This window comes from Hippocampus zosterae, chromosome 17 (assembly GCF_025434085.1).
Source record: "Hippocampus zosterae strain Florida chromosome 17, ASM2543408v3, whole genome shotgun sequence".
NCBI classification, from domain to species: domain Eukaryota; kingdom Metazoa; phylum Chordata; class Actinopteri; order Syngnathiformes; family Syngnathidae; genus Hippocampus; species Hippocampus zosterae.
The window spans coordinates 9,243,518-9,271,356 of record NC_067467.1 but is presented as its reverse complement, the minus strand read 5'-3'; the positions used below and the strand labels follow the sequence as shown (position 1 = coordinate 9,271,356).

General features: G+C 44.4%; 4 protein-coding genes across 8 annotated transcripts; 2 read left to right on the top strand and 2 right to left on the bottom strand.

Moving 5' to 3' along the window:
- Positions 1-731: 731 nt before the first annotated feature.
- On the bottom strand, positions 732-6,142 carry LOC127589354 (protein SCO1 homolog, mitochondrial). Of its 2 annotated transcripts, XR_007959366.1 has the most exons (9): positions 5,855-6,142; positions 5,270-5,389; positions 4,902-4,992; positions 4,581-4,778; positions 4,155-4,247; positions 3,656-3,771; positions 3,141-3,319; positions 1,833-2,307; positions 732-1,136 (listed from the first exon to the last, which is right to left on the bottom strand). XR_007959366.1 is itself a non-coding variant. In XM_052048482.1 (7 exons), the coding sequence occupies exons 1-7, from the start codon at positions 6,008-6,010 to the stop codon at positions 3,185-3,187; spliced, it is 909 nt and encodes a 302-aa protein (XP_051904442.1). In that variant the 5' UTR covers positions 6,011-6,142; the 3' UTR covers positions 3,091-3,184. The 2 variants fall into 2 exon arrangements, 1 of the variants encoding a protein (XP_051904442.1); XM_052048482.1 differs by lacking the exons at positions 732-1,136; positions 1,833-2,307 and having other exon boundaries at positions 3,091-3,319.
- Positions 6,143-6,433: 291 nt separating this feature from the next.
- tmem220 (transmembrane protein 220) lies at positions 6,434-8,775 on the bottom strand. Its single transcript, XM_052048483.1, has 6 exons — positions 7,860-8,775; positions 7,747-7,776; positions 7,592-7,652; positions 7,123-7,246; positions 6,882-6,941; positions 6,434-6,789 (listed from the first exon to the last, which is right to left on the bottom strand). The coding sequence occupies exons 1-6, from the start codon at positions 8,088-8,090 to the stop codon at positions 6,657-6,659; spliced, it is 639 nt and encodes a 212-aa protein (XP_051904443.1). The 5' UTR covers positions 8,091-8,775; the 3' UTR covers positions 6,434-6,656.
- A 175-nt stretch (positions 8,776-8,950) lies between these two features.
- Positions 8,951-17,484, top strand: map2k4a (mitogen-activated protein kinase kinase 4a). 4 transcript variants are annotated; one of them, XM_052048475.1, is made up of 13 exons: positions 8,951-9,401; positions 10,833-10,868; positions 11,911-11,943; positions 13,583-13,685; positions 14,612-14,786; positions 14,884-15,003; positions 15,313-15,432; positions 15,509-15,560; positions 15,769-15,896; positions 16,358-16,435; positions 16,517-16,665; positions 16,827-16,872; positions 16,951-17,484. In XM_052048475.1, the coding sequence occupies exons 1-13, from the start codon at positions 9,257-9,259 to the stop codon at positions 17,062-17,064; spliced, it is 1,299 nt and encodes a 432-aa protein (XP_051904435.1). In that variant the 5' UTR covers positions 8,951-9,256; the 3' UTR covers positions 17,065-17,484. The 4 variants fall into 4 exon arrangements, with proteins under 4 accessions (XP_051904435.1, XP_051904437.1, XP_051904436.1 ...); XM_052048477.1 differs by lacking the exon at positions 11,911-11,943 and having other exon boundaries at positions 13,595-13,685; XM_052048476.1 differs by lacking the exon at positions 11,911-11,943.
- Positions 17,485-18,007: 523 nt separating this feature from the next.
- On the top strand, positions 18,008-27,285 carry elac2 (elaC ribonuclease Z 2). The gene is made up of 23 exons (XM_052048251.1): positions 18,008-18,519; positions 18,586-18,636; positions 18,782-18,917; positions 19,863-19,920; positions 20,006-20,074; positions 20,173-20,283; positions 20,384-20,439; positions 20,531-20,589; positions 21,005-21,077; positions 21,313-21,425; positions 21,491-21,589; positions 21,673-21,811; positions 21,930-22,015; positions 22,136-22,257; positions 23,000-23,093; positions 23,347-23,485; positions 23,562-23,600; positions 23,747-23,856; positions 24,056-24,155; positions 24,634-24,754; positions 24,943-25,021; positions 25,571-25,715; positions 25,851-27,285. Exons 1-23 carry the CDS (start codon positions 18,206-18,208, stop codon positions 26,043-26,045), a joined length of 2,508 nt encoding a protein of 835 aa, XP_051904211.1. The 5' UTR covers positions 18,008-18,205; the 3' UTR covers positions 26,046-27,285.
- Positions 27,286-27,839: the final 554 nt, after the last annotated feature.

Below are 27,839 nucleotides of genomic sequence, written 5' to 3'. Positions count from 1 at the left end.
CCTGCATTGGAGGAACGTAGCAGCTGCGGAGCCTGTCTGGTTATTTTAATAACTTAGTACTGGATTGGAAACTTTCTTGCATGAGAAAGTCCCCTGACTCTAACATGATAGGATTTTTGCTTTCATATGATTAGACCCTGAAATGTTTGAATGGATCGATAAATATTAAGTACAGTGGCACAGTGACTTACAAATGTGTTTTTAAGAAAGAAAAATAGCACTGTACTGTGAGCCCTGCATATTTGCATTTACTACTCGCAAATTCACCAGGCGGCAAATTGTTTTTGGCACACATCCTCTGGTATTCGCTGGGGGGAAACAGCCATTTTCTGTTTTTGTGCTCAGGTGAAAGCAATAAAAGTACTACTTTGACACCATCCTGTAGCATCTTGAGTATGTTGATGTGATTTGAGTAGCTTTGATGAAGGATATTTACTGTATATCCTGTAGTATTAGTGCATTGGGTGTATCCCACCCTTGTAATGATGTCACCACATCACACAAGCAGCTTGTGACATCGGTGCTTGAGGGGTTGAAGCCCTGTTGCGCATCACCAACAAAGGGGTTGCGTTTGTGTTTGTCTGCGCGCTTACTGCGCTTGTTCAAATGCGCTTCATTTTTAAAAAATGATTCAGGGTGTCCCCCGCCTACTGCCCGAAGACAGCTAGGATAGGCTCCAGCAACCCCCGTGACCCTAGTGAGGATCAAGCGGCTTGGAAGATGAATGAATGAATGAATATTATTATTATTATTTGGTCATGTTTGGGAGGCACAAGAAAGAGACTTACGCCAAAATGTCAGACATGTCCACAGAACATAAAGAGTGTGACAGCCCTCAGCAGGTTTATGATGAGGTCTTCTCCAGCAAGTGCTACAGCTACAAGGTTCTGAGTGTGCTGGGAGAGGGACGCTACGGAATTGTGGCCAAGTGCTTCAACCTGAACACGTCGGACCGCGTGGCTGTCAAGCTCATGAAAAGATGCAACATGAACAACTTCCACCAGGAGGTGCAAGCGCTGCAGAAGATCCGCTTCCTGGACAAGAACAGGAACAGCTTGGTGAGGTTCATTGAACACTTCGTTTTCCAGGACTACCCGTATCTGGTTTTTGAAATGCTGGACCAGAGCCTGGAGGACCTGATGACAGAGAGAAAAATGACACCGCTCAACCTCCACCAAATCCGACCGGTCACTTCACAGCTCCTGATGGCATTTGAGGCCCTGCAGGCGTTAGGAATCACTCACACGGACTTGAAACCAGACAACGTCATGCTAGTAGACCACAAGAAACTGCCCTTCCGAGTCAAGCTGATTGATTTTGGCTTGGCGCGACCCATCACGTCGGTGCACGTAGGTATGATTCTGCAGGCCGAGGCCTACCGAGCCCCAGAGGTGACCTTGGGTCTGCCCCTGTCTGAGGCCATCGACATATGGTCTCTGGGGTGTACCATCGCATACCTCTTCTTTGGATTCGAGCTCTTTGATTGGCCGTCTCTTCGAGGGAGCATGGAAACCATGTGTCAGCTCCTTGGTCAGCCTCCGGATCATCTTCTCAATGAGGGCAAGTACAGCAGCGACTACTTCACTGTGAGCGAGGACGAGCACTGGACAGTCTTGTCGGCAAGCACGGAGCCGGCCATATTTCGATTTAATCTAAACTCGGGGTCCTCATTTGAAGACCTGGCCATGAGATTCCTGCAGAGCAGCTCCACCGTGGAGTACGATGACTGGCTCAAGTTCGTGTGCCTCCTGAAGTGGTTCCTGAGCGTGGATGCCGGAAGCAGAGCCACGCCCAGGCAGGGCCTCAACCATGCTTTTGTGACCATGACTCACCTGATTGATGACTGCGCCTACAAGGAGACCACTCTCGCCCACATGGCCGTTGCGCCCGTCGACGACTACATCGCCGTCAGAGGCAGTGATGAAGGCTACGGAGACGAGGAGCCCCGCGGAGTGGAGGAACTCGACCTTGAAGATAAAACTTGTGCGGCCGTGGGTGGCAGATGGCTCGATGGTCATGATGTGGAGCTTCTTGATAGTGCAAAAAACCTTGAAGGAGTAGAACACAAACTTGGTCAGACCTTGTTCTTTGATGGTGAAGAACATGGATGGTTGGATACTGATGATGGAGTGGTGGAATATGATGGAGAATGTCTTCTTGCGTCGGTGGCTCTATGTGGTCTGAAGAACCTCAATGGCAACCCTGGTGCAGTGATGGACATCGATGGTGATGAAGAGCCAGGTGGGCATATTCCTGGTGGAGTTTTGAGCCTCGAAGGTGAAGAAGAGCCAGGTGGGCTGGTGGATCCTGAAGATTCAGAGGTAGACAACTATGAATCAGCGGAGAATGATGATGATGATGCGGATGGAGAGGTGGATGACATCTTTTGAGTGTTTGTTGGAGAATAAAGGAGCTTTGCTTCTTGACCGACAGACTGGAACCAATTCCAAATCCAGGACTCCACGAGCGTTTACATATGTGATCTTCTCTATCAGACTCAACTGATACGAACATGAACCTTGTGGTCATTTTGTGACAAGTCCCTCATTTGATGGAACTTTCAGTGTCACATGGAACGCCAGTCCAAGTAAACTGGGAAGGAGAAGCTCATGTGGGGGGGTTCAACCCTTTCATGCACCCCGTAACTTGATAAGCTGTCCATTGCAGTAACCGCTATCCCTAAAAGGGTTAAATGACATGGTCTTCATATTTCTTATTTTTTTAACCAAACAAACGATTACCTGTCAAGCAAGTGCTGATCCTTTGATTTAGCTGAAACATGATTGAGTCTACAGTGGCACCTAAACTTACAAACTTTTGTTCTTCCAAGTTGTGAGCTGTCTCTTGGACAGTTTTGTGCTTTATCTTTTGGGCCAAAATGTTACATGCTAGCATCAGATAATCCACCGCTTGAGTGCAGTGAGAAAAATAAATAAATACAGCAATTAATGTAATGCCTTTGGAGGTGGGCAAGGAGAGCCAGTCGGCAATGCGCTTATAGCCGTTTATTGAAAAACACAAAAACTAAATGAAAATGCGTGCAAGGAGCTATTGTGTTTTGTCAGGACAAAAGACAGGGAGTCTGGTACAAATTTTGATAAATTATATTTTCATTTTTCTACACCAACAACAAAACCTACTTTTCATTCTCGTTTATCATTTATTTGTCTCGTTTGGTGTCCAATCACTTCTCCGTCTTGTACTTCCTCATGTGAGCTGCGATGGCGTTGGAGATCTCCGTGTTTCTTTTGTTCTGACCAAAATAGTCCACAAAGTGTCCGTCAGGTCCGACCAGGTACATGATGATGGTGTGGTCCACCTGACAAACGCCACAAACATGTCAAACAACGCCACATTTGGAAAAAAGAGAAAATTCCCCGACTCAACAGCATCGTCAACGTCCTTTCAGACATCCTTGATATCCAGTTCAAGGGGAGTACATTTTACTCAAAATAAATACTCATCAATAACTAAAATAATTTTACCCAGTAGTCATACTAGTAAAACAGTTGTCAGCACACATACAGCCATTCTACAAGTGTCATGTTAGACAAACTAGAAGGACAATTACACGGAATTAGTGAGTCACAAGTGCACTGGTTGACATTTGCATACTACTAGCGACACTCTTCCATGATTGTTGGCGGTGACTCACGATGTAGTCATTGTCTTCATCTTTGGGTCCTTGACTGTAGTAAACTCGGTAAGCTCTCGACACTTGCTCCACTTGAGCCCTCGTCCCCGTCAGGCCTATCAACTTCGGAGAAAACTCTAGAAAAACACGTGGACAAAAATCAATAAGCATTACTGACCTGAAAAGCCCCCAATGGTTTTGCATAATTGCTGAGCCGTAAGCGGAAGAAGTTGAGTCGGGATGTCTGCTGTGACAATTTGTGCAAGTCAGCTTGGACGGTTGGTCTGCGTGTGAGCATCTAGGCCTGAGTTATGGTCTACAGCAGCACCTCGTGAGTGTCAGTTTCGATTTTTGTGTTTGACTGCAAGATCAATAAACAGCGAGTGTGACTCTCCTTGCCCACATGCCAGGGAATTAACGGTGTATTCCTTCATTTTTTTCTCTCTGTCCATATCCAAAGATCAATCAGTAATCAATTGTTTCTCTTATGTTTGGTCATGTTTCTGACACGACGCCGTACCTTTGACGTAGGCCCCCATGGCCTCCGGGGTGTCCCTGTCAGGGTCAATGGTGATGAGGATGGGCGTCAGCTTGGGCAGGGACTTGATTTTGTCTGGATTAAAAAAAACAAACAAAAAGGCATTATAATTGGATCCGAACCACCTGCCACTGCTCCTGGATCACGAGTACAGTGAATGCCGGCTATCCTGTATTGTTAAGCGATTGCCAGGAATGCCCAATCAGTCGACCGTGGTCGACCGGTAATTGTAGATTTGTGCGTCTCCGTGCATTCCGAATAATATATTTTTGTGTTAGTGTACACTGCACCCGAAGCGTCCTATCCTATCAGTTACACGTGTATGTGTATGTAAAAAGATCTCACTAAAAAGTAGATCACCATTAACCTACAGTGGTACACAACCGGAATCATAGGAATCTTATTTACCAATTTCGTCCACCACTTCCATCATTTTCTCCAGCTCATCGGGGCAGATGTCAGGACAGTGCGTGAAGCCGAAGTAGATCAGCACCCACTGGCCCAAGAAGTCATCGCTGCTCACCGAGTTCCTCTTGTGGTCCACCAGTGAAAATGGTCCTCCAAGTGCCGGTCGCCCCATCGACTTGTTCCGCTCTTTTTCCATCACTGCGACCCCATTGCATCGTTAGGGACATCTCAATGCGGTGCTGCCTTGACTTACGGGTTTAATTTGTTTCGTGCCCAAGCTCGTTAGCCAAGGCACGTGTAAACATGTACGTGGTAACTTACGTTCTTCTTTTTCACTCTTGAAGTATTTCATCCCACCGAGCAGAGCTCCCCCGATGGCAAAAGTTACTGCTAAAGATTTCCACGTGACGGGCTTGACAGGAAAAATTCACGCCATTATTTCAACATTTCCAGGCTATCATGTCAATCGTTAGAGCAAAAACATTTGTTTTACATTATCTCGCAAATTTTCACCAATGGTTGGTGCTATGGAATTTACTGCCGGTGATAAAACGGTGTAAATTTCCCCAGTGTGGGACGAATAAAGGATATCTTATCTTTAAAACGGCGGTTCACTGTAGACAGCTTACAGAAATAACAACGCCCCTGAATGATGGAAGGTGACTTTTGTCAAGAAAAAAAATACTCACCCCAGTCTTTTTGGATTTGTCCCGCGACGAAGGCGGTGGGGGTAGCGTGGAAAACCACTTGGCACTTTGCAGATGTTGATATCGTGTTGCTAGGCAGGAGTGCCACTGCCTCACATTCACCTGTCAATCAAATTATGGATGAGGTATCTTGACATGTTCACCTGTCTAACAAACAAAAAACCATGTAATTATAAATCTTGAGCACGTGCTGCTATATTTCCACACTACAGCAGTGTGAACATATCAACATCCAGTTTCTCAGGTTTTACTGTTTGGTGCTTTCTACCGCCTTTATTACCGATTTGTCTTACTGTTTATTGTGCATGTTAAATTGCTCCATGTACAGCACTTTGTATGCAGTGATGTCTGTTTGAAAGTGCTCCATAAAAACTGTTGATTTGAATTGATTCAACCAAGGACACTAAAGCTTTTAACACGCTAAAATTGCACTGACAATATCACAAACAGCTTTCGACATTGTGCCGTTTAGTTGTAAAACCACAGTAATAGACATACTTTTCCATCAAAACCACTCTGACAGCATCAATCAAGAGCAGATCGGTGGTGAAATTCTAAATGACCTACTCGGCAGCAGACGCTTGTCGGCGACGGTGACAGCATGCGCATCGGTTCGAGGTCTCTTCGTATGAGTCTGTGGAATAATCTGACGCTTTGTAAGACTTTATCATAACCGCCAAACCGTTTGCAGCCCAGATGGTAAAACATAACCCTTAGTGACATCTTTTACCGATCCTGCAAGTTTACAAAATGTGACCAAAGAGAAACCGGAACTCGGCCGTTAATATTGCTGGTCTCAGATCAGATCTTTCAAGCGCCAGAGGTCATAATAGACACCAAAGCTGCTCTCAGATCAATGGGAGACAGACGTGGTGTCTTCTTCGTGTCAGCCATTCGTTTAAGTTTATGTGCTGCTCTCTAGAGGATGTAAATGTAACTACCACTGTTAATTTATTAAAAAGTTTTACGGTAATTAGAGGTGGCACAATTACTGACTCCAAGTATGGATACCAAAAATACTTAAATGTAGAAACTCTGATTCAACTGCAGTGAACAGTCCTTCGCACAAAAAGAACACGTGAAATTTACTGTCAATTTTATGCAATATTCATTTGGATAATAATGGAAAAAATGTCTGCACAAAAATAGTTTCCCTATTACCAACTTTAATAATGCTTGTACTGAGAACACAAAATCACTGGGCAATTTCATGACTGTCACAAAGTACTTGTATCTTATTGAATCATAGAAATGGTTTTTTAAAAATTAAATACAATTGATAAAATAAATTAAACGCTTTGCTTCATAAAACACTGTTATTTGTTTGTAATTTTCAGTCATACACCAAATAAAATGTCCTTTTTTGCCATTACAGTGCAGTCTTGCAGTGTGACGGCCAGTTGGCACGTAGCTCCTCATGGACGTGGAAGTAAAACCAGCACACAAATGGAAACAGTGTGACGAGAATGGCGGCCGACACTCTCAACTTGCCCACCGCCGACCTGGAGGACCACAAAAGGTGGATGTAAGTCAATCAAACGTCAATATATTGTCATAAAACTGTGACGTGTTAATGTGGTTGAGTTGACTGCACCTTCCAGAGTGACGACACAGCAGAAGCCATACAATTGTCAACACCACACCACCAAACTCTCTAGAAAAAAATGTAAATATATTTTTTAATTATTATGAGGCATACACGTTTTCAACATGTATTTTAATTTCATTACTGCATGATTGTAAATAAATAATTATATGTATTATGATCACTTTAAAACGTAGATGGTCCCATAATGCGGGCGGGTCTGGGGGTTCATTGCATACTCTGTACCTACCTGGCCTCTTCTTCTTGGAAGAGGCCTGTTGTGTTCTGCCTGTAAAGCTTCCATCCAATGATGAGGAGCATGCCAGTGCACAGCATTATGTGCAAGTCAGCCACACGTCTCCATGCTAACATCTCTGCAAAAACAGAAACAACAGCAGAGAACAATCAAAGGTTGAGATTTAATTGGAAGGGAACATTAACTTTTGGTTGTATTTGGCTATTTTAACATTTTGCCTACAGAGATTGCTGACTGTGGTTTAAACTATTAAATCCTGTGTACAATACTTATATTAATACAGATTAAATCCTGCGGATTCCCGCAACAATGAATGAGAGGCATCAATTTGTAGGATGTCCTTTTTAAATTCAATTTCCTCGCGTTGAGTCGCGGAGGCAGACATGCCACATCCAAACTGGCGAACGCGTTGACCTACGGCAGCAACGGGCCAATCAGAATGAGGTATCAATGCTTTGTGTACCTGTCACGTGGGGTTTCAACCCAATGAGCGCACAGAGGAAGGCAGGAATGCCATAGCCCACCTACAATAGAAACATTGCGCAAAGCGATTACTATTAACGGAAAACTCGACTTGAAGATTTTACATTTGTTTTATTTTATGTCTTTATTATTTACCATCCACAAAGCGGCATCTGGATCGTTGATCTGCCCAACACAGACAAAAGTTCACGGTGGTGCTGTTGTTGTTGTTTCAACGTGAGTAACTTTGTTCAAGTATACAAGCTCACCTGTACGTACGTCGCCAAGCCGAAGAATAAAGCCATCATCCCATTGCACGCTCGCCAAACAACAAGCATCCAGGTGGTCGCCGTATACGCGTTGACGTGGAGCGCCATCCTCGTCTGCGGCCGCCCGCACGAGACATCCAGGCGTCCTTTTTCAAGGGTCCCCGCCGAGTCTCTGTTTGGAATCTCACTATAATTTGCCTTTTCACTGTCGTCCATGTTCGTTGGGTTCATTCATCGCGAGCGCCCAACTGTACTGGCACCTCGTTCGTAAAACACTGGACTTTGTCTGAATAAAGTTAGTTTGAGCAATCAAGACAATTACGTCACGTTGGATTTTATTAATCAAGTTTGAGCAGAGACTTGCTTATGATGGTGGATTTAACACACATTCAAAATATGCGCTGAAAATTAGCGTTAAACCAAACTTGAAAGTTATTATTTTAGAATTTAAATAAATTAACCTCCCATACTAATGTTACGTTTGGCAGAAGTGAAGCGAGACGTCGGTCTAAAGTGCAGTTTATTTTTAGCCTCACTTCCGGGTTTGTTTGGTTAGCGAGTATGTGGTTGGCTAGTGTAGTGGGGCGTTGACATGTCAAGCGTCAGTCAACAAAAGCCAGTGTAAAAGGCGTGTCACTGTCAAAAAAAGGTTCAAATGTTTGTTTCAAAAGTTTTTTTGCCTCTCTTCCGAGTTCGTTTTGGTTAAATCACATATGTGGACAATCCAAATAAAAAAAGCAACGTCAACTGATCAAAAAATACATAAATGTAAACAAAATGGGTAATAAGACATGTTACTTGTTTCCAAAAGCAAGTAAGAGAGAAAAATATGTCCGTTTTGTTGTTGTTGTTTTAAACTAATTTGCAAGCAAGTGCTCCTGGGCGGTCACAGGTCAGAATTTGAACCCCCCCCCCTCTCCCCCCAACAATGTATGTAAAAAATGAAGTATTTAAAAGTGTAATTTGAAAGAATACAGCAGTGTCCTTGGAAATGGTACATGTTAGTGTCACTGAATAAAAAATAGTTAAGGCAGTTTTAGTTTGAAAAAAAACGATTTGTTGGTGTGAAAAAAGAGAAGGGGAGTGAGAGAGATGTCAATGTCACTTGGTCAGCTGATCGCTGCAAGCTTCCTCGCTTAGCTTAGCTTAGCTTCGCCTCGCTGATGTTGTTGTGAGCGCCACCTTGCTTCACAGGTAGCTCGCTTCCTCACAAGCTGTTTCTCAACCACAATCTCTCAATTTCTACCGGCTTCCACACCGGCCAACAACCTCCTGGGGGGGCTGCATGGTGCTGCGGAGCGGACATTATTGGTCGTGGGCCGAAGCAGGAGAGGCGTCTGAGCACAGCCAGGCAGCTCGACAACCAGACAGCCGCCTCCGCCGGCCCGGCGCCGCTGATGGAATTTAAACACACAACAATGGCGAGTCCCGGTCCGAACAAGACCTCCGCGGCCAGCAGTAACAACAGCGGCACGATGAACGCCACCGCTGCTGGCCACCATCAGCCTTTGCAGCATATTAGCAGCGTGAGCAGCCTGCAGGGTGAGTGAGTGAGTGAATGGGCGAGCGAGCCAGCCAATGGACGGATGGATGAATCCCGGCGAAGGTGAACTCTAGCTCGGGTGTTAGCCGCAGGGGGCTCCGGCCGGCTGCTCTCCTGGACTGAGCACATTCCCGCGGAGGGAGGGGGGCGTTACAAGGAGCGGTCGCCGGATCAAATGTCACCAACAAACATTTACAATATATCGCATTACCTGTACGTTCAACAGAGTTATACCAAACTCCGTTCAAAAACTGCGCGCTGCCAAAACAAATCCCTTACCAAATATTTTCTGAACGTCTATTTCTATTGTAATTTACGTATTCGCTTCATCAACGCGAGGGTACTCAATCGGCGTTGCGACAACTCTTGTTTATACCGCAACATCCTTGATACTCGTGACTAAATATTACGTCCATCCGTCTAACTGGGGGGATTTGCCCTGATGGCTGACATCCTTGTAAATTTGGGGTATTGGGCCTTGAGATGCTTTCATTCCATTGAATCATCAATGAAAGTGGTGCCTCGGGTGGCTATTATTATTTTCTAGACTTTTTATCATGTCCCACTATAATAGACATCCATTTTCATAACAGTCAGAGAAAGTGGTGTCTCAAGCTCATTTTCTTTTCCTGACATTCATCGGGGGCCCGACTCAAAGAATGTCTCTAAATAACCAATTTCCTTATGAATTCGGGCATGTATGCTTCAGCCTTTTTTTCTCTGTCATGTTATTATAGTCCTTCCAATTCTTTTTTGATCAATGAAACTAGGAGTTCGCTTGGGTGTTTGGCGACTCCCTGCTACCAAAACACTCCCATGGGCCATTATGCAAGGAGGCTCCACCGAATCACATCTCATAAACCAATATATACAATACCACATACTACCCGAATATTTATTATGAGTAATTTTTGGTTTTTATAACTGTGACCTCTCTTGTTTCCTCTTGGTAGAGCCAGGACAACTACCTTCCATAAATGCACAATTTAAAAACAATTCACTTTGACAAATGTTCTCTGAACATCTGTTTACAATGATATCGATATCTTTGCTTCCTCAATTGCTGTGGAGTAATCTCCGATGAAACTGCAACACCCTTGACATTCACGACTCCGGTTGTGTCTGAACTTGGCTTCATTCTTCAGGCACTTGAAGAACTTTCACAGCCACACCGTTTGCTAGCACGTCATATCGAGCTATCAGATACGATATGAAGTGAGCCAGTTCTCACCTTGGCTTTTGGCAGGCTTGCCTTGCAATGAAAGCGCTTATCAATGTTAATGCATCTTTCTTGATTCAATCTCAAATTTATGAACTGATCCAAAATGTCGTCTTATCACTTTTATACAATTTGAAGCTTTTTTGAACATTTATCTTTAAACACGCAGTGTCAAATGAAGGACCTGATGCAAAATTTTCCAATTTTTCAGATGCCAACACGTGCTGGAGGTGTCAGAGTGAAACAGGTAAAATACTCACATTTCATTGAATTGACTGCAAGTTCGTGTAGGTAACAAGAGATGAGCCTTCCTACTGACCCACTTCTTATCTGTGACTAATTTCACATTCTTGCCACGATGGCTTGGTTTATCTGGTTATGTAGTTGCATGTTGATCTTGAATCCACAATAAAATGGAGAAAATAACACGACTAGTGATCTTTAATAGGTCGATAAGAAGGATGGAATCGCCTCACTTGCAGGATGCTCATCCAGCTTTCCACATACGATGATATAAAATTGTGATAAACAACGGCCTTGTTGATTTAGACTGATAGATTCTTCTTTGTCAGTCAATGTGGACCATCATATTTAATGGCTGCCTCATCTCCGACACCGGTGGTCCCCAACCACCAATGAAATAAACTCACCCATTTCAAGGACAACGGTTACTATAGTCGACATCTTATCATGTTAGTAGGTTGCAGGGTACATGAAAGGGTTCAATTTAAAAAATATATATATTTTTTTGTGAGGGGAGTGTACGTTAGCCCTCGACACGCTCCCATCCCGTCCAGTGGGCTCTTATCATATGATTGCGAATCGTGATATTATGGTGACTAGCTTTAATATAAGCGTATTTTCTTGATCAGACGCAGTGATGAGAGTCAACCTATTCCTTCTCTACCTTGGTTTGCAAGTTGAAGTAAACTGATGTCGGGGGGTCCTCCCCCCCCACCCCCCAAGCGGGGAGTTCTTGGTGGTGACGATTTATTATGAAGACTACTTTCAGTGCTCCTGTACAATGTGATGATTCCATGTTTTCTCATCCTACTCTGACTTTTCCCTCCATGCTGCTAATTAACGCTCGCTAATGCGCAACGACGGTGAGACTGGCCACAAGGAGAACACCCTCCGGTCACTTTCTATATATTATTTATCATTTCTCACGTCTGTTCGCCCGCTTCAACCACACGCCTCCGAATTGGCCATGTTGGATGTTGCACGTGCATGTCGATCCAAACAAGAAATTGTTGAACAGGAAGTAAACGTTGTGTTCTCGCCTTCAGGCTTTCAGATTAACCTGTCTGGAGCCCCCCCAAGTAAGACCATCATCACTGTGTGTGTGCGTGCGTTTGTGTGTCTGTGCCCGCGTGCTCACAACTTCTAATATTTGTGTGGATGCGTGTGTGTGTGTGTTCTGCTGCTCGCTGCTAATTCATGTCGAGAGCAGGCTTGTGCCACGGGACCCGTCTACTTCCTGGCAGGCTACAAGATAAAATGTAAATTATCCATCCATCTTCTGCACCTTTTATCCTCAATTCGTCAATAAGTGTACAATCAAAAACAGTACATTTCGAAGACTACCACAATAATATGAACCCATCCATTTTCTAATCCGCGTTTTATGATGGTCGCGGGGTGTGCTGGAACCTATCCCAGCTGTCTTCGGTCAGTAGGTGGCGTTCACCCTCAACCGGTTGCCAGGGTTCACATAGACAAACAACCATTCTCGCTCACAATCGCATCTCGTGACAATTTGAAGTCCATCCATCCATCTTCTGTACCGCTTGATCCTCACTAGGGTCGCGGGGGGTGCTGGAGCCTATCCCAGCTGTCTCCGGGCAGTAGGCGGGGGACACCCTGAAACAGTTGCCAGCCAATCGCAGGGCACACATAGACGAACAACCATCCACGTTCAATCAGCCTGCCATGCATATTTTTTTGGAATGTGGGAGGAAACCGGAGCACCCGGAGAAAACCCACGCAGGCCCGGGGAGAACATGTTCCATATATATTTTTGGAATGTGGATGGAAACTGGAATACCCGGACAAAACCCACGCGGGCATGGGAAGAACATACAAACTCTGCACAGGATGGCTTGAGCTGGAATCGAACCCTGGCCCTTTGCACTGTGAGGCGGAGATGCTGACGAGTCGAACACCGTGGCGACCCCGTTAATCTGAATTTATTCAAATCGGTAACAAATAGCAGCCACAGAATATTTACATCACTTTCCTTGGCTCAGCAGAAGGTAATACTAAGTGGAAACAAATGGAAGATGGGAAGTACCACTGGCAGGTACCGCTGATTATGATTGCCAGCAGGAGACCCTGCCCACTGGCATACGCCTAGGAAACTGAAACAGAGGGAAAAATGACCAGCAGATGGCCCCACAAAGCAGGAAAGGACATTTTTTGTGTGTTTAAAATGGCTACATATGAGAACATATGCACAAGTCGTCAGACAACTCAATATTTACTGTTTATTGAATTTCAAGCTTGATGAATTCGTCACACTCGTGACTCTCTGTGTCGAACGCATCAAAAAGTCCAATGAACATTAAATGTCCCCTCTCGTGTGTTACAAACGTTAACTTCCTGTCTCTATTCTTCTCCAAAGCAAAAGAAAAAGTCAAAGAACATTGGCAGAGTTTTGATGCTGAGTGAAATGCGCCCTTTCGAGGTGGTGTGATGTTATTTTGGGAGGTTGGAACCTGAACCCAGCGTGACTTGCCGGTTCCTGCCTCGAGATAGCGCTCATTTCTTCTTGCATGTGTCAGCGCAGGCCAAAATGAGGTTGTTGTTGTTAGTGTGTGGTCACTAACTTGATGTCAGCGCGGCATGGAGCATCTCTCACTCATCTTTTATTTGCCTCATGTTCTTCGGTCTCGTTGTGCCTTCAAAGACCGTTTTGACAGTTGTTGACAGTGCTTTGCCCCCCCCCCCCCCACCCCCCAGGTAAACGTAAAGCCCTCAAGCTGAACTTTGCCAACCCGCCCATCAAACCTACCACCAGATTCGCACTGAACACGGGTGGACAACCCTTCCAGAACCCGCACATGTGAGTCGCCACCACTTTGTTACTTCAGTCATCCTTGAAAATCGTCATTCACCTCAACATATAAGTCTCATCTAAATCTTCTTTTTTTTTTTTTTTTTACAAGAATGTTTTTATTCTTTTTTGTTTTTACCTTAACGCTGATACACTTTAAATCTGTTTTCCGCAAAAAAAAGGCCAGGAGGTAATCCTGGACCTGGAAAAAGCTATGAGAAATGAAAATATTAATAGCTTTAAGTTATAATGTCACCAATAATCACTGGATGGCAGACACGTCTTAGTTGCACTTCCACTTGGTCTTTTAAAATGTATTCTTCATCCATTATCCGAACCGCTTTATCCTCACGACGGGTTCGGGTGTGCTGGAGCTTTTCCCAGCTGTCTTTGGGCAGTAGGCTGGGGACACCCTGAACTGGTTGCGAACCAGTCACAGGGCACACAATAACAAATAACCATTCGAGCTCACAATCGCACCTTGGGACAAAATTTAGAGTGTTCCATTAATCTACTGGGTGTGTTTTTGGATGTGGGAGGAAACTGGATTACCCGAATAAAACCCACACAGGTGTGGGGAGAGCATGCTAACTCCACACAGAAAGGCCGGAGACCAGATTCGAACCCTGAAACTCCGCACTGTGAGGCGGACGTGCTAACCAGTCGACCACCCTGCCGCCTAAAATGTGTTCTCAAAAATGAAATATATTATGAGCATATATTTAGCACGCATGCAATCTATTTAGTCCGTATTTAAAATCGCATTTTTGCCCTCCATCTGTTTAGGAAGGGCATGGTCCTATGCGGCCCCCAGTAGCGCTGATGAAAAATTGTGGCCCCTTCCAGCATTTAACTTGCTCAGTTGCCTCCATTTAACTTTTGCAGATTTTTCTCCTGGTACGCGTGCATGTGACATGTTATTTTTCCCACCTTAGCGAGAGGCTGCGAACGCACAGCATCGAGTCATCTGGCAAGCTGAAGCTATCGCCTGAGCAGCTTTGGGACTTTACGGCAGAAGACTTGAAGGACTTGGGCGAGATCGGTCGCGGGGCGTACGGCTCTGTCAACAAGATGGTGCACAAGCCCAGCAACCAGATCATGGCGGTCAAGGTGGGCGTAGACGGCATCCCTTTCGCGCCGCCCTCAAATACATTTTCGTTCTTACACAACAGTTGGAATCACCCCCCCACCGCCCCTTTTTTCCCAGAGGATCCGCTCAACGGTGGACGAGAAGGAGCAGAAGCAGCTCCTCATGGACTTGGACGTGGTGGTGCGCAGCAGCGATTGTCCATACATCGTGCAGTTCTACGGAGCTCTTTTCAGAGAGGTCAGTGTCGGAGACGGACTTGAGTAAACGCCCGCTTTTGGGACTGAAATAATCTTTTCGGATTCCAATTTTCTCTCACGAATTGCACCTTCCGGCTACAATAGTAGCTTCTCCAAGGAATCCAGCCTTCTCTTGGGACTGGTACTTGAACTTAAAACGAGTACCGTCTCTTCCCTTCTGCCGCGCCTCGAACGTTTGGCGTGACGAGAGCTGTGAATATTTTCCGGATGTGGTGTCCGTTGCTAGTTGGGATGCTCCAAGCTGCACTGAATGTTCTCAAATTGTTCTGGAATCTTCCCTGTGTTGCAGGGCGACTGCTGGATCTGCATGGAACTCATGGCTACCTCCTTAGACAAGTTCTACAAGTTTGTGTACTGCTCACTAGACGACGTCATTCCTGAGGAAATCTTGGGGAAAATTACTTTAGCCGTGAGTTATTACCTCCCCGTCGTTATCATCATCAGTCTTGCCGCCCTAACTTTTAACGTCCTCTTCCTATTTTCAGACTGTGAAAGCACTTAACCACCTAAAAGAAAACTTGAAAATAATCCACCGAGGTAAGACACCTCATTACGATACTTTTTTTTAACCCTTTCATGCACTCTGTAATCTGATTACATAAGGTGTCCACTGTAGTAACCGCTGTCCCTGAAAGGGTTCATCAGGCCGAGCGCCAAGCCGTATGAAGGCCCTCTTGAAATCAATGTCCTTTCATTTTATTCCGATCTATGAAGTAACGAATATGTATTTGATGTTGTTGTTCAGACATCAAGCCGTCAAACATTCTCCTGGACAGAAACGGGAACATCAAGCTGTGCGACTTCGGCATCAGCGGCCAGTTGGTGGACTCCATCGCCAAAACGCGCGACGCCGGATGCCGACCGTATATGGCAGTAAGTCTCACACGAGTTCCAAAATGGATGTGTTGCTCGATGCTAGCTTCACCCATGCTCCATCAATTACTTTTCTGTTGTGGATCCCGAGTCCCATTGTAATGCAGTACTCGACTTCAACCTACGGCGGTGCTGTTGAGTCGCACAGCCAGTTTGTAGTTAAAAGAAGAAGAAAAGGACAGCTGTGGGAGGTTGCGCTCCATCGAGGCACAACTCCACAATATTCTGATCATCATGTGACACGCTTCACGGCCCAGCGTCGCAATGCCACTTGGGCATGCGCTAACATGCTAACGTGCCTGAAGTTCTTAATTGATTTGTCCTCAAGGATTGTATTTAATTGTAACCCAATTTTTTGGTGGGGAAACCCTGACTTGAAACCTTAACATAATATTGCAACTCTATGTGGAGTGTACTTTTTGTGCATTTTGTAAAGGGTTTTGTGTGTGTTTGTTTTGCAGCCTGAGCGAATTGACCCCTGTGCGTCACGACAAGGTTACGACGTGCGCTCGGACGTTTGGAGTTTGGGAATCACGTTGGTGAGCTTGTACTCTTGAGCGGCATAATGGCTGTCCGAAGTATTTCTTCTTGCTATGTGCGTTCATGTGGTGGTGTTGCAGTACGAGCTGGCGACAGGGCGTTTCCCGTACCCCAAATGGAACAGCGTGTTCGATCAGCTGACTCAGGTGGTCCGGGGGGACCCCCCGCAGCTCAGCAACTCTGACGAGAGGCGCTTCTCGCCCAAATTCATCTCCTTCGTCAACGTGTGGTGAGAACACACTATTTTTTTTCTATTAAGTCTTGATCCATTACTCCAAAAATAAAAGGTTTTGTGAGTAGACAGCATGGTAAAAAGTGCGGCCTATAAACACAGCTCTTCAACTTTATAATAATTATAGTAGTCATGATAACTTTCTCCTGTCTTTGAAGCCTTACCAAGGACGAGTCCAAAAGGCCAAAATACAAAGAGCTGCTGGTGAGTTGACTTCGGCTATTAACATGTAACACCGCATCATGCAAAGTCAACATCATGTTTTTGCATGTGTTCTTCCAGAAAGATCCATTTATTCAGATGTACGAGGAGCGTCCTGTGGACGTGGCCGCTTACGTGTGCAGACTTATGGATCAGATGCCGGCTTCTCCCAGCTCGCCATCGTACATGGACTAAAATGAATGCGCGCACACATCCGTTCGTTCATCTAACTGCAACAATAAAGATTTCAAGCCAGACTCAAAACAAAGCAAAGCTGCAAGTAAAAAAAAAACAAACACGATCATCTCTTTCACATCATACTCACAAACGCACACGCACAGTCGTCATGATGTGAGTGTGTCTCAGCGATGCAACATCACTTGATCCAGATGAATGCTTATTATTATTATTATTATTATTATTATGGAGAAATAGTAAATGTTGCCTCCTGCTGGAAACATGCTGAGTGCATGTGCGCGTATGAATTGAAAGCATCAAGTGTTTGGTCTCCTCTCAAACTTGTCATGTCAGAAGTGAGTTGAGAGGCTGAAGTTGTTTAAGATGTAAACCAGGATATGCTGAGAGAATCTAAATAAAGGCCAGAAGAATAATCGATACCATATGCCTTGATTTCATTATTGTGTCTTGATCATTTCCACCCTATAAAATACATTTATGAATAGTGTAATATGAACGTGGAGAAATATATTTGTGTATGGTGAGCAAAGAAGCCTTTATGCCACAGTACTGTGCAAGGTGGGAAGTATATCAATGACGGTGACTGATGTGTACATTCAATAAAACGTCCGTTGATATGTATGCATATTGCAACACCGGGGTAATTTAGCTCTGTTGCACATACTGGTTTAGTCATATGTAATACAATTATTCGCCAGCGGATACATAATTTATCGGTTAATAAATTTACCAATTAGTTGAGTAACAACCGAGAGTTTTTAACGTTAATTTAATAATAGCATTTTTTCCTCGATTTTATTCTGTTGGTCGTATTTACACCGTGCCGCTGATGGTACTGTACTGTACAGCATTATATTTTGTCACCTTGAGTCAAACCACGCCCCTCATCACCGATTAGCCCAGAGGGTAAAGAAATCCGAGGAAGCCATTGGATGAACAGTCGTCACGTCATCAACACGTGCCGGAAGTGGTGTGCCTCACATGTCTCTCTGTCAACTCTCAAATAAGTGGTTCGTGCGTGCTTCTCGCCCACTTGGAAACTTTATGAGGTAATTTTCCCCTGGATGAAGGCTGCAAAATGTTTGACCAAAAAGAATCCACATAAGGGCATTTTTTGATTGACGCGTTTGTAAATATTATGAACGTGCTGAGTGCTGTCACTTCGTGCGTGTCCGCCGCCGCTCGTCCACTGCTCCTCGCCCCGCGTCGTTGTCCTCTTCTGCGGCCTGCCTGGCACCCGTGTCGTTCAATGGCCGACAACAGGAACCACAACAACAAGATGGAGAAGAGACCCGCCAAGCAGCAAGCAAAGCCGCTGCGGAGGCTGAAGGGCAAAGAGAGCCGCAACAAACGAGGCGACGTGCACGGCCCCGCCACCGTATACGTGCAGGTGGTTGGCGCCGGAAGTCGAGACAACGCTGCGTCACTTTACGTCTTCTCCGAATACAACAGGTGCGTGCGTGCGCCGTCACGAGCACGAGTTACGACGTCATCGATTACATATTGTGTCTTCGACAGGTATTTGTTCAACTGTGGAGAAGGGACGCAGAGACTCATGCACGAACACAAGTAAGCTTCACTACTCCATTATGATAATTACTTTATTATGACTGCTTGACTGGCGACCAGTCCATTGTTTATCTTTCTGCCCCGGCATCTTTTTTGTATATCTGCCCTGGCATTGCTATGTCTTGTTTCTCATTCCCGTTTCCAGGCTGCGAGCGTCCCGACTGGACAATATCTTCTTGACCCGAATGAGCTGGGAAAACGTGGGCGGGCTTTCTGGAATGATCCTCACCTTGAAGGACACCGGAGTCCCCGACTGCGTTCTCTCGGGACCCCCTCAGCTGGTGAAAGAGACCCTTCAATAAATATTAGGACGCAAACAGGAACTCATGAAAATTTGCAATTTGAGCCAATTGTTTGGTGCTCCTATAGCTTCTGCTTTTTCTGGAAAGACCGCCGACCAGATGTTAGAGGTCGTCCGTGATTCTTTACTAAATGATGAGATCCTACACCACTGACACATTTATGAAGTCTTTCACATTTTCAAAAATGAGAACCTCTTGAGTGCCAGACAATTTAGGGCATTCTGACTGATCTGAATACAATATTGTGTTTTGTGACTATATCAAGACGGAAACTACCAATTGAAAGATGAGACTTTCTTAATTTGTCACCAAAGAAAACAAATTGCTTGTACCTTATTGCATCTTTTTATTTTCTTTTTTTGTAGTCATCAGCAGTAGAATATGGTTTGGTTTCACCCAAACCACGTTTTGGAACCAAAGAAAAATGTAGAAAACATGCTTTTTGTGAGCACATATCATGAACACACAAGTGAATTTGATACAAATAATTTTCACTTTAGTGACACCTCAAGCATCTGAAGAAAGCTGTCCTTTTATTTTATAAAGCACCAACAACAGCAATGAAAATGCACTTCTGATGGCAAAATAATGGATTTACAAATAATCACCAGTGTAACAATTTTACATGTGACAAACCGTACAAACTATTTGCATGTGTTTTAGTAGTACAGTAGTAATAGTAGTAGTAGTATTTGGTAGTGTGTGAGCGTGTCAAAATGTGTGCGTGTGTAAAAATGACATCCTTCCTTCTGCTTGTCAAGTTAAGTAATCCATGTCATCTTTTTCTCCACTCATTGCCAAAAAATCAACAAAAAAGAAACATAGTGGACATCAGTTTATGTCGTTGGTGCTGTGTGTGCATTTGTGATAAGTATCTTTCTTCACCGCATAAGTGTTGCTGACCGGCCTCATTTGTGTTTGAAGGAGAGCTACGTGAAGGCCATCAAGACTTTCTCTGGGCCGCTGGACAGCATCAAACTTTGTACGTCTTCTGCCGCCGCTCATCGGAACGGGTTTCTCCTTTCATTTCTGCTTTGAATTTTCTGTTGGGTTGTTTTCCCCATTAGCCGTTCGTCCATACACGGACCAAACATACACGGACGACACCATGACCGTTGTGCAAGTTCCCATCTTTGGTGAGTTGCAAACATCAAATTCAGCATGCTTGTCTTGATAAGGGACTCTTCTGGCCTTTTTTCCCCTCATTTTCTTTCGTCACCCTCTTTGTCCACAGCCCCAGCAGGGAACAGCCCTGGCCAGCCCTCTCCAGGAAGTAGCCGCTCCCCAAGCCCGACCTCCCACACAAGAGATGGCGACCAACCCGATCATGCCAAAGACCAAGCAGGTGACTTATGACGCATATCAATTCAATTCAAACATAATCCATGTGACTTCCTGTTGCACTTTTGACGTTCATTCATAATGAATACGCCATTTTTTTGTAGGCGACAAAAGAACAGTTACAAGAGACTCCTCACTGGTGGTCGCGTTCATATGCAAAGTAGGGCAACCTCGTGTGTGCATGCATGTGTGTGTGTGTGTGTGTGCGCGTCACCTCTTGAAGTAAAGCGCCATTTTGTGTTTTGTGTCAGCTTCATCCCAAGAAAGGCAACTTCTTGGTGGTCGAGGCCAAAGAACTTGGACTTCCTGTGTGAGTAACTTTAGGACCTTGTCCAAGGAAGCTTGTTTCATAGTTTTTGTGTATTTTTACTCATTATTTTACGATATTATTTTTGACTACATTTATGTATACATACACACACACACTGTTGCACATCAAGTATTATTCTATTTGAACATATGCTGTGTTTACACTGGGTCAGAAGCCGTGAACCATATTTGATTCAGATTCTAATTTGATTCAGATTCAAATTTAATGTGGCAAATCTATTATTTCCACTTTTTGTCAGTTTTTTTTGGGGGGGGGGGTTACCCCAGCTAAGATGTGTGATGGAGAAATGCATTGATGTGCATTTGTGGTTGTGAATTCGATCTAGAACATATATTTTTTTTGGGGTGGGGGCTGTTGTAAAATAAATAAAAGTGTGTTGTTGTTCGTCTCATAGTGGCACGGCGGCGATTGGCCCACTTATCGCCACTCTGAAAAGCGGGAAAAGCGTCACATATGATGGCAAAGAGGTGCGTTTTTCTCACATGGGATTTTTCGCAACTTGTCCACTTTGGGAAAAAAAAACATTTTTTGTGATGATGATGTTGGGAATGGTCTTTGCAGAATCACTCACCCATTCCCCAAGGAATGAATGTATCGTTAACTGTCAGCCTGAAGCGATGAATCAAAAACTCCCAAATCACAATTTGGAATTGGATTGGAAACGATTCAAAACTGGACTTTTGAATCGTTTTTTTCCATCAGATCCGACCGGAGCAGGTGTGCACGCCCACCGATCCGGGGCTGGCGTTTGTCATCGTGGAGTGTCCGTCCGAGGAGTTTGTCACGCCTCTATGCAACAGTCAGCACTTCTCAAGGTCAGCCCAAATGGAAGCAGGACACGTCAATCATCCTGACAAATAACTTTTCCTCTCACCTGCAGGTATCACAACGGGGGGCCGGAGGACGCCCCTGCTCTCGTGGTGCACATCACTCCAGAGGCGCTGCTGAACACGGATCAGTACCAAGATTGGATGAAAAGGTGCATTTTCTTGTTCACGGTCTTCTTTCATTATCCCTGTCGTGATTCGTGAACAGTTAGCAAATTCATTGTCTCTGTCACAGGTTCCCAGCCAGCACCGAGCACCTGATCCTGAACGAGCACGCTGGCTCCGCCCACAACGTCCGCAGCCACAAGATCCAAGCGCAGCTCAACATGATCCACCCCGACGTCTTCCCGCACCTCACCACCTACACGCCTAAAGTAACGAGCGGGGCTCTTGGCTGGACATTTGTATCCACATCGCTTCCTTTTTTTGTCAACCACTCCCACTAGCTTCACGCTGGTTGTGACGAATTGTTCATTGTCGTTGTGCTGACAGGATCCCCGGGCATCTGTTGAGACGTCCACTGTGCGAGCCGAGTGTCTGCTGAAGTTTCAGCTGCGACCGGTCATCGAGTGGCAAAGGTCAGTCGGCGCTTCAACAATGAAGGTGCAACACAGACGTGGCGATGTTGCGTTTCGCTGGGTTCTGTGTGAAAGCTAACGTCAAATGATTGCTAATTTCTTGTGTTTTATTTGATTTAGAGACGCCATCCCCCCCTGCAATCACGAGGAGTTTGTCAAAGAAGCCTATGATGTCCCCAACTTTTTGCAGGAAGTGGACAAATGTCGCCATCTGCGCTCAAGCACATCCGCAGTGCCTGCTGGTGAGTTCAGGTCGAATTGTGGAATCAATTTAAAGTGCGACACCCGCTATAACGCACTTGTTTTTTTTTTTCACCCACGCTATATCGCATTTTTCCGTGGTTGTTATTTGTGGCTTTTTATAGTGTAGCGGCAGCAGCCAATTTAGAATTGCACGCTTCAATGTAGTACCACATTGTGCCACAACCAGCCAGGCAGCACTGAGCACTTCAGGAAGACAACATAGTTAACAGCAAGAAGAATAATTAGCTGCAGTTTGTTGTTTAAAGATGCACTTTTTTCTTCTCTTTTGTTGAATGCGTTGCTGTGCCATGTTTTATCAAAGTTGCACTTGTTTCAAGGTTTATACCAGAATGTCAACGATGACTGCCGTTAGCCCGTCTGTGGTGTTTTGGATCAAATGCTAGCATTAAGCTAGTTGACCGTTTATGATGTTTGGTTGACATTTTGATCTAAAAAATAGACCATGTCTATTGTTTTATGGGTCACTTCTTCAGTAAAATACAACTGTAAACATACTTTTGACTCTTAACTGTGCAAGCAAGGGAGAATCCAAGTCTTTAAAATGTATTACTCATTCAATTTTTGCAAATACAAAGTAGGAATAATTTAGAAGTATGTTAAATATGTTTTAACGTGGGAAGGGTCAAACTATTTCTAAGATATTTTTTCACACGGTTAGTTTTTTAAAATTGTCTTATTGTATTGATTTTGTATTTTTATCTTTTTTGTGTGTTGGTGTAGGACAAGCAGAATATCCCGAGTTTGTTTTTCTGGGAACTGGATCGGCCCTGCCCATGAAAATCCGAAACGTCAGCAGCACTTTAGTCAACATCAGGTTGGTGGGAACGAACACACAAACTGAAAAAGTGACGCTAATACGCATTCTGCTTGCGTATTGACTGTCTAAACGTCTCTCCTTGCCCGCGTGTGAGGGGCCAGGGCATTACACGATCTTGTTTCCGCCACGTGGAAATTGATCGGAAAAATTCTGGAAGTATACTGGGATTGTCGTAGCCCTTTATAACACGAGGTGTAGCATCGACATGGCAGGGGCCATTTCAATAATAACCGTTGTTTTTCCTGTTTAGCGCGGGCCGTTCACTGCTGTTGGATTGCGGCGAGGGGACCTTCGGTCAGCTGTGCAGACACTACGGCGACGGCGTGGACGAGGTTCTGTCCCACATCTCGGCCGTGTTTGTGTCGCACATGCACGCCGACCATCACACGGTGAGGTGGCTTCAACGCACGGCATTGAAAAAAAAAAAACAAGGTTAACAAACATTTTGTTTTGCCTGGTTGTCAGGGTCTGGTCAAGCTGCTGTATCAAAGACAACGTGCCCTGGTACGTCCAAAACAAAAAAAAACTTTGAATATTTCATGTTACTGTCTCTGTTACCCTGCTATACAAATTCTTAGATTTTATTTGGGTATTTTTTGTGACCATGCATATTGCCATTTGTATGATGGCGCCCTCTGGTGGTGCCTTAGGCGACTCTCGGGAAAGCCTGGAGTCCCGTGTTGCTGCTGGCTCCCCGGGACATGTTGAGCTGGCTGCGGCAGTATCACGACGGCTGCGAGGAGATCCTCCATCACATCAAGTAAGTATGACGTGAGCGTAGCTTTGCTATTAGACATTTTCAACCACGGCGACATGCAATATTTTTGCGGGGCCAGATGACCTCGGCGATCATCAGTCCCCATCTACCACGCAGAAGTAGTACCCTGGCACCTGTTGTCTACGCATATTATGGAAAGCTCAATTTCCCTGACTGTGGTCTTACTTCTCATCTCTTTCAGCTTCATTCCAAACGACGTCCTACGCCACAAAGCTGACACTCCCAAGCCGAGGACGCAAGCGTTGATCGCGGCGTTACTGAAGGACAACGCCTTGGAAAAGGTTGCAACTTTGAAAACAAAAAATCAAATACAAAGAGTTGAAGAAATACTCTTTGGACCAGCCGAGCCAGTTTGATGACTCAGTTGATGATTATAAAATTGTTGAACATTTCAAATGTTTCTAAATGAAGAATTGTGTCTACATACACAATTCGACAAAAGATTTACGTGTCCCAAAAAATATAGTTGCAATTATTTCAGTTTCCACAGAATGCTAAAAAAAAAGAGCAAAACTTAATTTTAGTATCATTTGCATTTTCTGTAAGCAAAGAGGAATAAAAAGGCTTGCAATCTGATTTTTGTGAGGAGCAAAAAAATCTGACTCTTTATCGGAGACGGCAGCTTCTCCCCAAAAATCATTTGCCACTTTATCCTTCAAAAGAATTCTGCCTGATCGGTCTAATTCTTTTGTGACGTGTTTCTGATCTTTCAACACTGCGGTTGACCGCTGTAACACCTGAATTTGATTGTATTGTCAGTTTGAGACGTGCACAGTCCGTCACTGCAAGAACGCCTTCGCCTGCAGCCTGACTCACCAGTCGGGCTGGAAGTTGGTCTTCTCCGGAGACACCATGCCGTGCGACGCTCTGGTGCACATGGGTGAGTCAATTCGCACCACCCAAATGTAAACAACGCTCCTCCTATCAATCCCATAGGGACGATCCCATCCCCTCCGCTTGAGGTCTCCTCGTCAATGAAATGGCAGCAGGAATCCCAAACGGAGACTGATTGATATTCCTTTGCACCTCTCCCATCATTTTCACCGCCATTTTGTTTTTGGCTTTCAGGGAAGAAGGCCACCCTGCTGATCCACGAGGCCACGCTGGAGGATGGCTTGGAGGAGGAAGCGGTGGACAAGCGGCACAGGTCGGAAAAAACATCACGCTGTTGTCGACCCAAAAAAAAACCATCCAATGATGGTCTAACAACCCAATAGACAAAATAACATCCAGATGCACACTTCGAAGAGGTTCCCAAATTTGTAAACATAACCGAACATCTGACGTTTATGCACCTTCGCCTTTCATACAGCGATCCTGCTGTGAGCGACAATTTCCCACGATGACATCACACTCTCTCATCCCTCTGCTGCTCTGGTTTTGTTAGTTAAATAATGGCGATTTCATCTCAATGTATTCTTTGCTTTGTATTTGAAACGTACTGCGTTTCCGGAGCAAAAATGGCAGTAAATATATTCCGTTTAAATTAATCTCTCCTTTTATTATTTATAATTTTATCTGTGGGTTTTATTGTTCTTGCTTTGGTTGTAAAGTGTCCTTGAGTGTCTTGAAAGGCACTTATAAATGAAATGTATTATTATTATCATTATTATTAACAGCTCAGAGAAGTATTTTAATTGGAGAATATTTTTTCAGATGTACCTATTTTAGCGTTTTATTTTTTTTTCCTCGATAGCACGACATCACAGGCGATCGACGTGGGCATGAGGATGCAGGCCGACTTCATCATGCTGAATCATTTCAGCCAGCGCTACGCAAAGATCCCGCTCTTCAGCCAAGACTTCACCGAGCGAGTGGGCATCTCCTTTGACCACATGCGGGTGAGGCGACCGCTTGCGCGCCGACATTGTCTTGCAATACGACTTTCAACTGTCATGGGTGGGCGCCCCCATCATCAATGGGGGTTCCCTGTAATAATGATATTGATCCAATCGAGAGGTCCTTGTGTCCGTCAGGTGCGCCTGGGAGACTTGAAGGTCCTCCCGGCTCTAATCCCGGCACTCAAAACACTCTTCGCCGAGGATCTGGAAGAAATGGAGGAGAGACGAGAGCGACGGGAGCTCAGGCAGAAACGGACAAGCGACGGCGACGCCAGCCAAGAGCATGACGCCGCTGTTGTTCTCCACGCCAAGAGACTGAAGAGCAGCTGATGACATTCGCTATTCGCCATGGGAAAAAAATCAGCCCTCCGCCGCCAAATAGCCAACATTCGCACGCCCAAAAAGGCTCACAATTGTTCACAGGTGCCAGAAGATTAAGGGCGAAGTGCTATGTTTATCCAAATGAGCTTCCTCAACTCGTACATATTTTCGTTGTCACCAAGACACCACTTTAACAATTTCTTAACACAAAGACAGCAACAAAGCTCAACTGTTGTCTAAATGAAACTCCAAAATAGTCCCTTGGCACCAAGATAGCAGCAAAGCATGACTTTTGATTAAATTCCTCAATTCATTTCAACACCGGTCCTTGACATTAAGACACCACAAAGTTAGTGCTTAAAGCACTCATTTTATCTACTTCAACACCAAGATGTCGCCACAGTAATATTTTTAGTTGAAATTTTGTGAATTATGGAGGCTTGATTTAAAAAAAGAAACAAAGAAAACAAAAATCTGAATTGCTATAATTCCACTTTATTACATCCAAGCCATAAACCTTGATTTTTTTGTTTTTTGGTTTGAATGTAGTGTTTTTGTTTGCTTTTGAACGAGCAAAGTAATTTTTGCATGTAGTTTACCTTTCGATGGCGGCAACTGGAAAATCGAACTTGTATAATCATGAGTGAGCATGATGGCAGTTTTTAGTTTGGGCTTTTCGGTTATTGTCTGCCTGCATTATGACCACTCAGCCCAATTTGAAATGAGCAATTTCAACAAGAATTATGTTTCTCGCGTGTCAGTGTCGTTGCATGTTTAGTTTGTTTGTTAACTACCTCAATAGCCTGAAGTGTAATTTTTTTTAATGTAAGCTAAAACACCCTTGGTCCAAACTGACCTGAAATAGCACCCATGTGTGCAACACTATTGTGCGCAGGACAGTCAAAAATATATAAGTGTTAATTAACTGCTCATTTTGTCAAATTGTCTCCATTAAATTTTGTAAAATGTTGAATTGGGTCAAATTGACTCCAAAGTTAAAAGGAGATTTGACTGGACAAAATCAGCATCACACAGTCTGCAAGTAACATTTTGTAAAGGTAAAAGGTTATGTGGGTTTGTTTTTTTTTCATGACCTTTGGCCCAAATTAAACTCAAGTTTTTTTTGTGCGTTTGTCACTCATTAGTGCAAATCACGCCAACAATGAAATGAAAAGTGCACTGAAAGCTTACGTGTCATTCATCAGTTGAAAACAATGAGCAATATAAAAGGAAATTATTTGTACACGAATCACTGGCTTACTGTCTGTTTTGTTTTGTCTTAATTACAGTAACATTTTCATGGCACCCCCACAAATCAGGACTGTAAGACATTGCTGCAATTATTAACAGAATGGTGGGAAGGAAAGTAGTAATCCTTGTTACTATATCGCAAGTAAACGATAAATGAAGTCCGGCACACGCGCGGTACTTAATTGGTAAATTAAATCAGGCACAAGCGGGGTACCTAATAATTGGGGTCCTGCTCAGCGAATGGTTCTTTGTTAGCAATACAGTGAGTGCACTGATACGCTAACCTCATTCATGCGGTCATGGTATAATTTTAGGTGAGTAATTTGGACTCGGTGATGTTAAAAGTCGCAACAATAATTATATATTGTACGTGTGACAGTTTAAGAGGTACTGAGTCGTAAATGTGATAGAACCATGCCTCTAGTATATTTAAATGTCCTTTTTAACATGGGACTAAAACGTGGGAACTCTAATTTTATTCGCGTAATTCTGCCAATAAACCCAGTAACTCTCACCGCCCCTCCTCCCTTCCAGGCCCTCATATCACCAGCC

What these genes read in the sequence shown, in the direction of transcription:
- LOC127589354 (XM_052048482.1), bottom strand. Translation starts at nt 6,010, where the DNA reads ATGTCACTAAGGGTTATGTTTTACCATCTGGGCTGCAAACGGTTTGGC. An exon ending in CGACAAGCGTCTGCTGCCGA is followed by an intron (nt 5,390 to 5,854) that starts GTAGGTCATTTA and finishes TTTGATTGACAG; the next exon opens with GTGAATGTGAGGCAGTGGCA. An exon ending in CAAGAGTGAAAAAGAAGAAC is followed by an intron (nt 4,779 to 4,901) that starts GTAAGTTACCAC and finishes ATGGGGTCGCAG; the next exon opens with TGATGGAAAAAGAGCGGAAC.
- tmem220 (XM_052048483.1), bottom strand. Translation starts at nt 8,090, where the DNA reads ATGAACCCAACGAACATGGACGACAGTGAAAAGGCAAATTATAGTGAG. An exon ending in CAGATGCCGCTTTGTGGATG is followed by an intron (nt 7,653 to 7,746) that starts GTAAATAATAAA and finishes TTTCTATTGTAG; the next exon opens with GTGGGCTATGGCATTCCTGC. An exon ending in CTGTGTCGTCACTCTGGAAG is followed by an intron (nt 6,790 to 6,881) that starts GTGCAGTCAACT and finishes GTGGTCCTCCAG; the next exon opens with GTCGGCGGTGGGCAAGTTGA.
- map2k4a (XM_052048475.1), top strand. Translation starts at nt 9,257, where the DNA reads ATGGAATTTAAACACACAACAATGGCGAGTCCCGGTCCGAACAAGACC. An exon ending in TGGGGAAAATTACTTTAGCC is followed by an intron (nt 15,433 to 15,508) that starts GTGAGTTATTAC and finishes TCCTATTTTCAG; the next exon opens with ACTGTGAAAGCACTTAACCA. An exon ending in ATCTCCTTCGTCAACGTGTG is followed by an intron (nt 16,666 to 16,826) that starts GTGAGAACACAC and finishes CTGTCTTTGAAG; the next exon opens with CCTTACCAAGGACGAGTCCA.
- elac2 (XM_052048251.1), top strand. Translation starts at nt 18,206, where the DNA reads ATGAACGTGCTGAGTGCTGTCACTTCGTGCGTGTCCGCCGCCGCTCGT. An exon ending in TCTCGGGACCCCCTCAGCTG is followed by an intron (nt 18,918 to 19,862) that starts GTGAAAGAGACC and finishes TTGTGTTTGAAG; the next exon opens with GAGAGCTACGTGAAGGCCAT. An exon ending in TCTCCTTTGACCACATGCGG is followed by an intron (nt 25,716 to 25,850) that starts GTGAGGCGACCG and finishes TGTGTCCGTCAG; the next exon opens with GTGCGCCTGGGAGACTTGAA.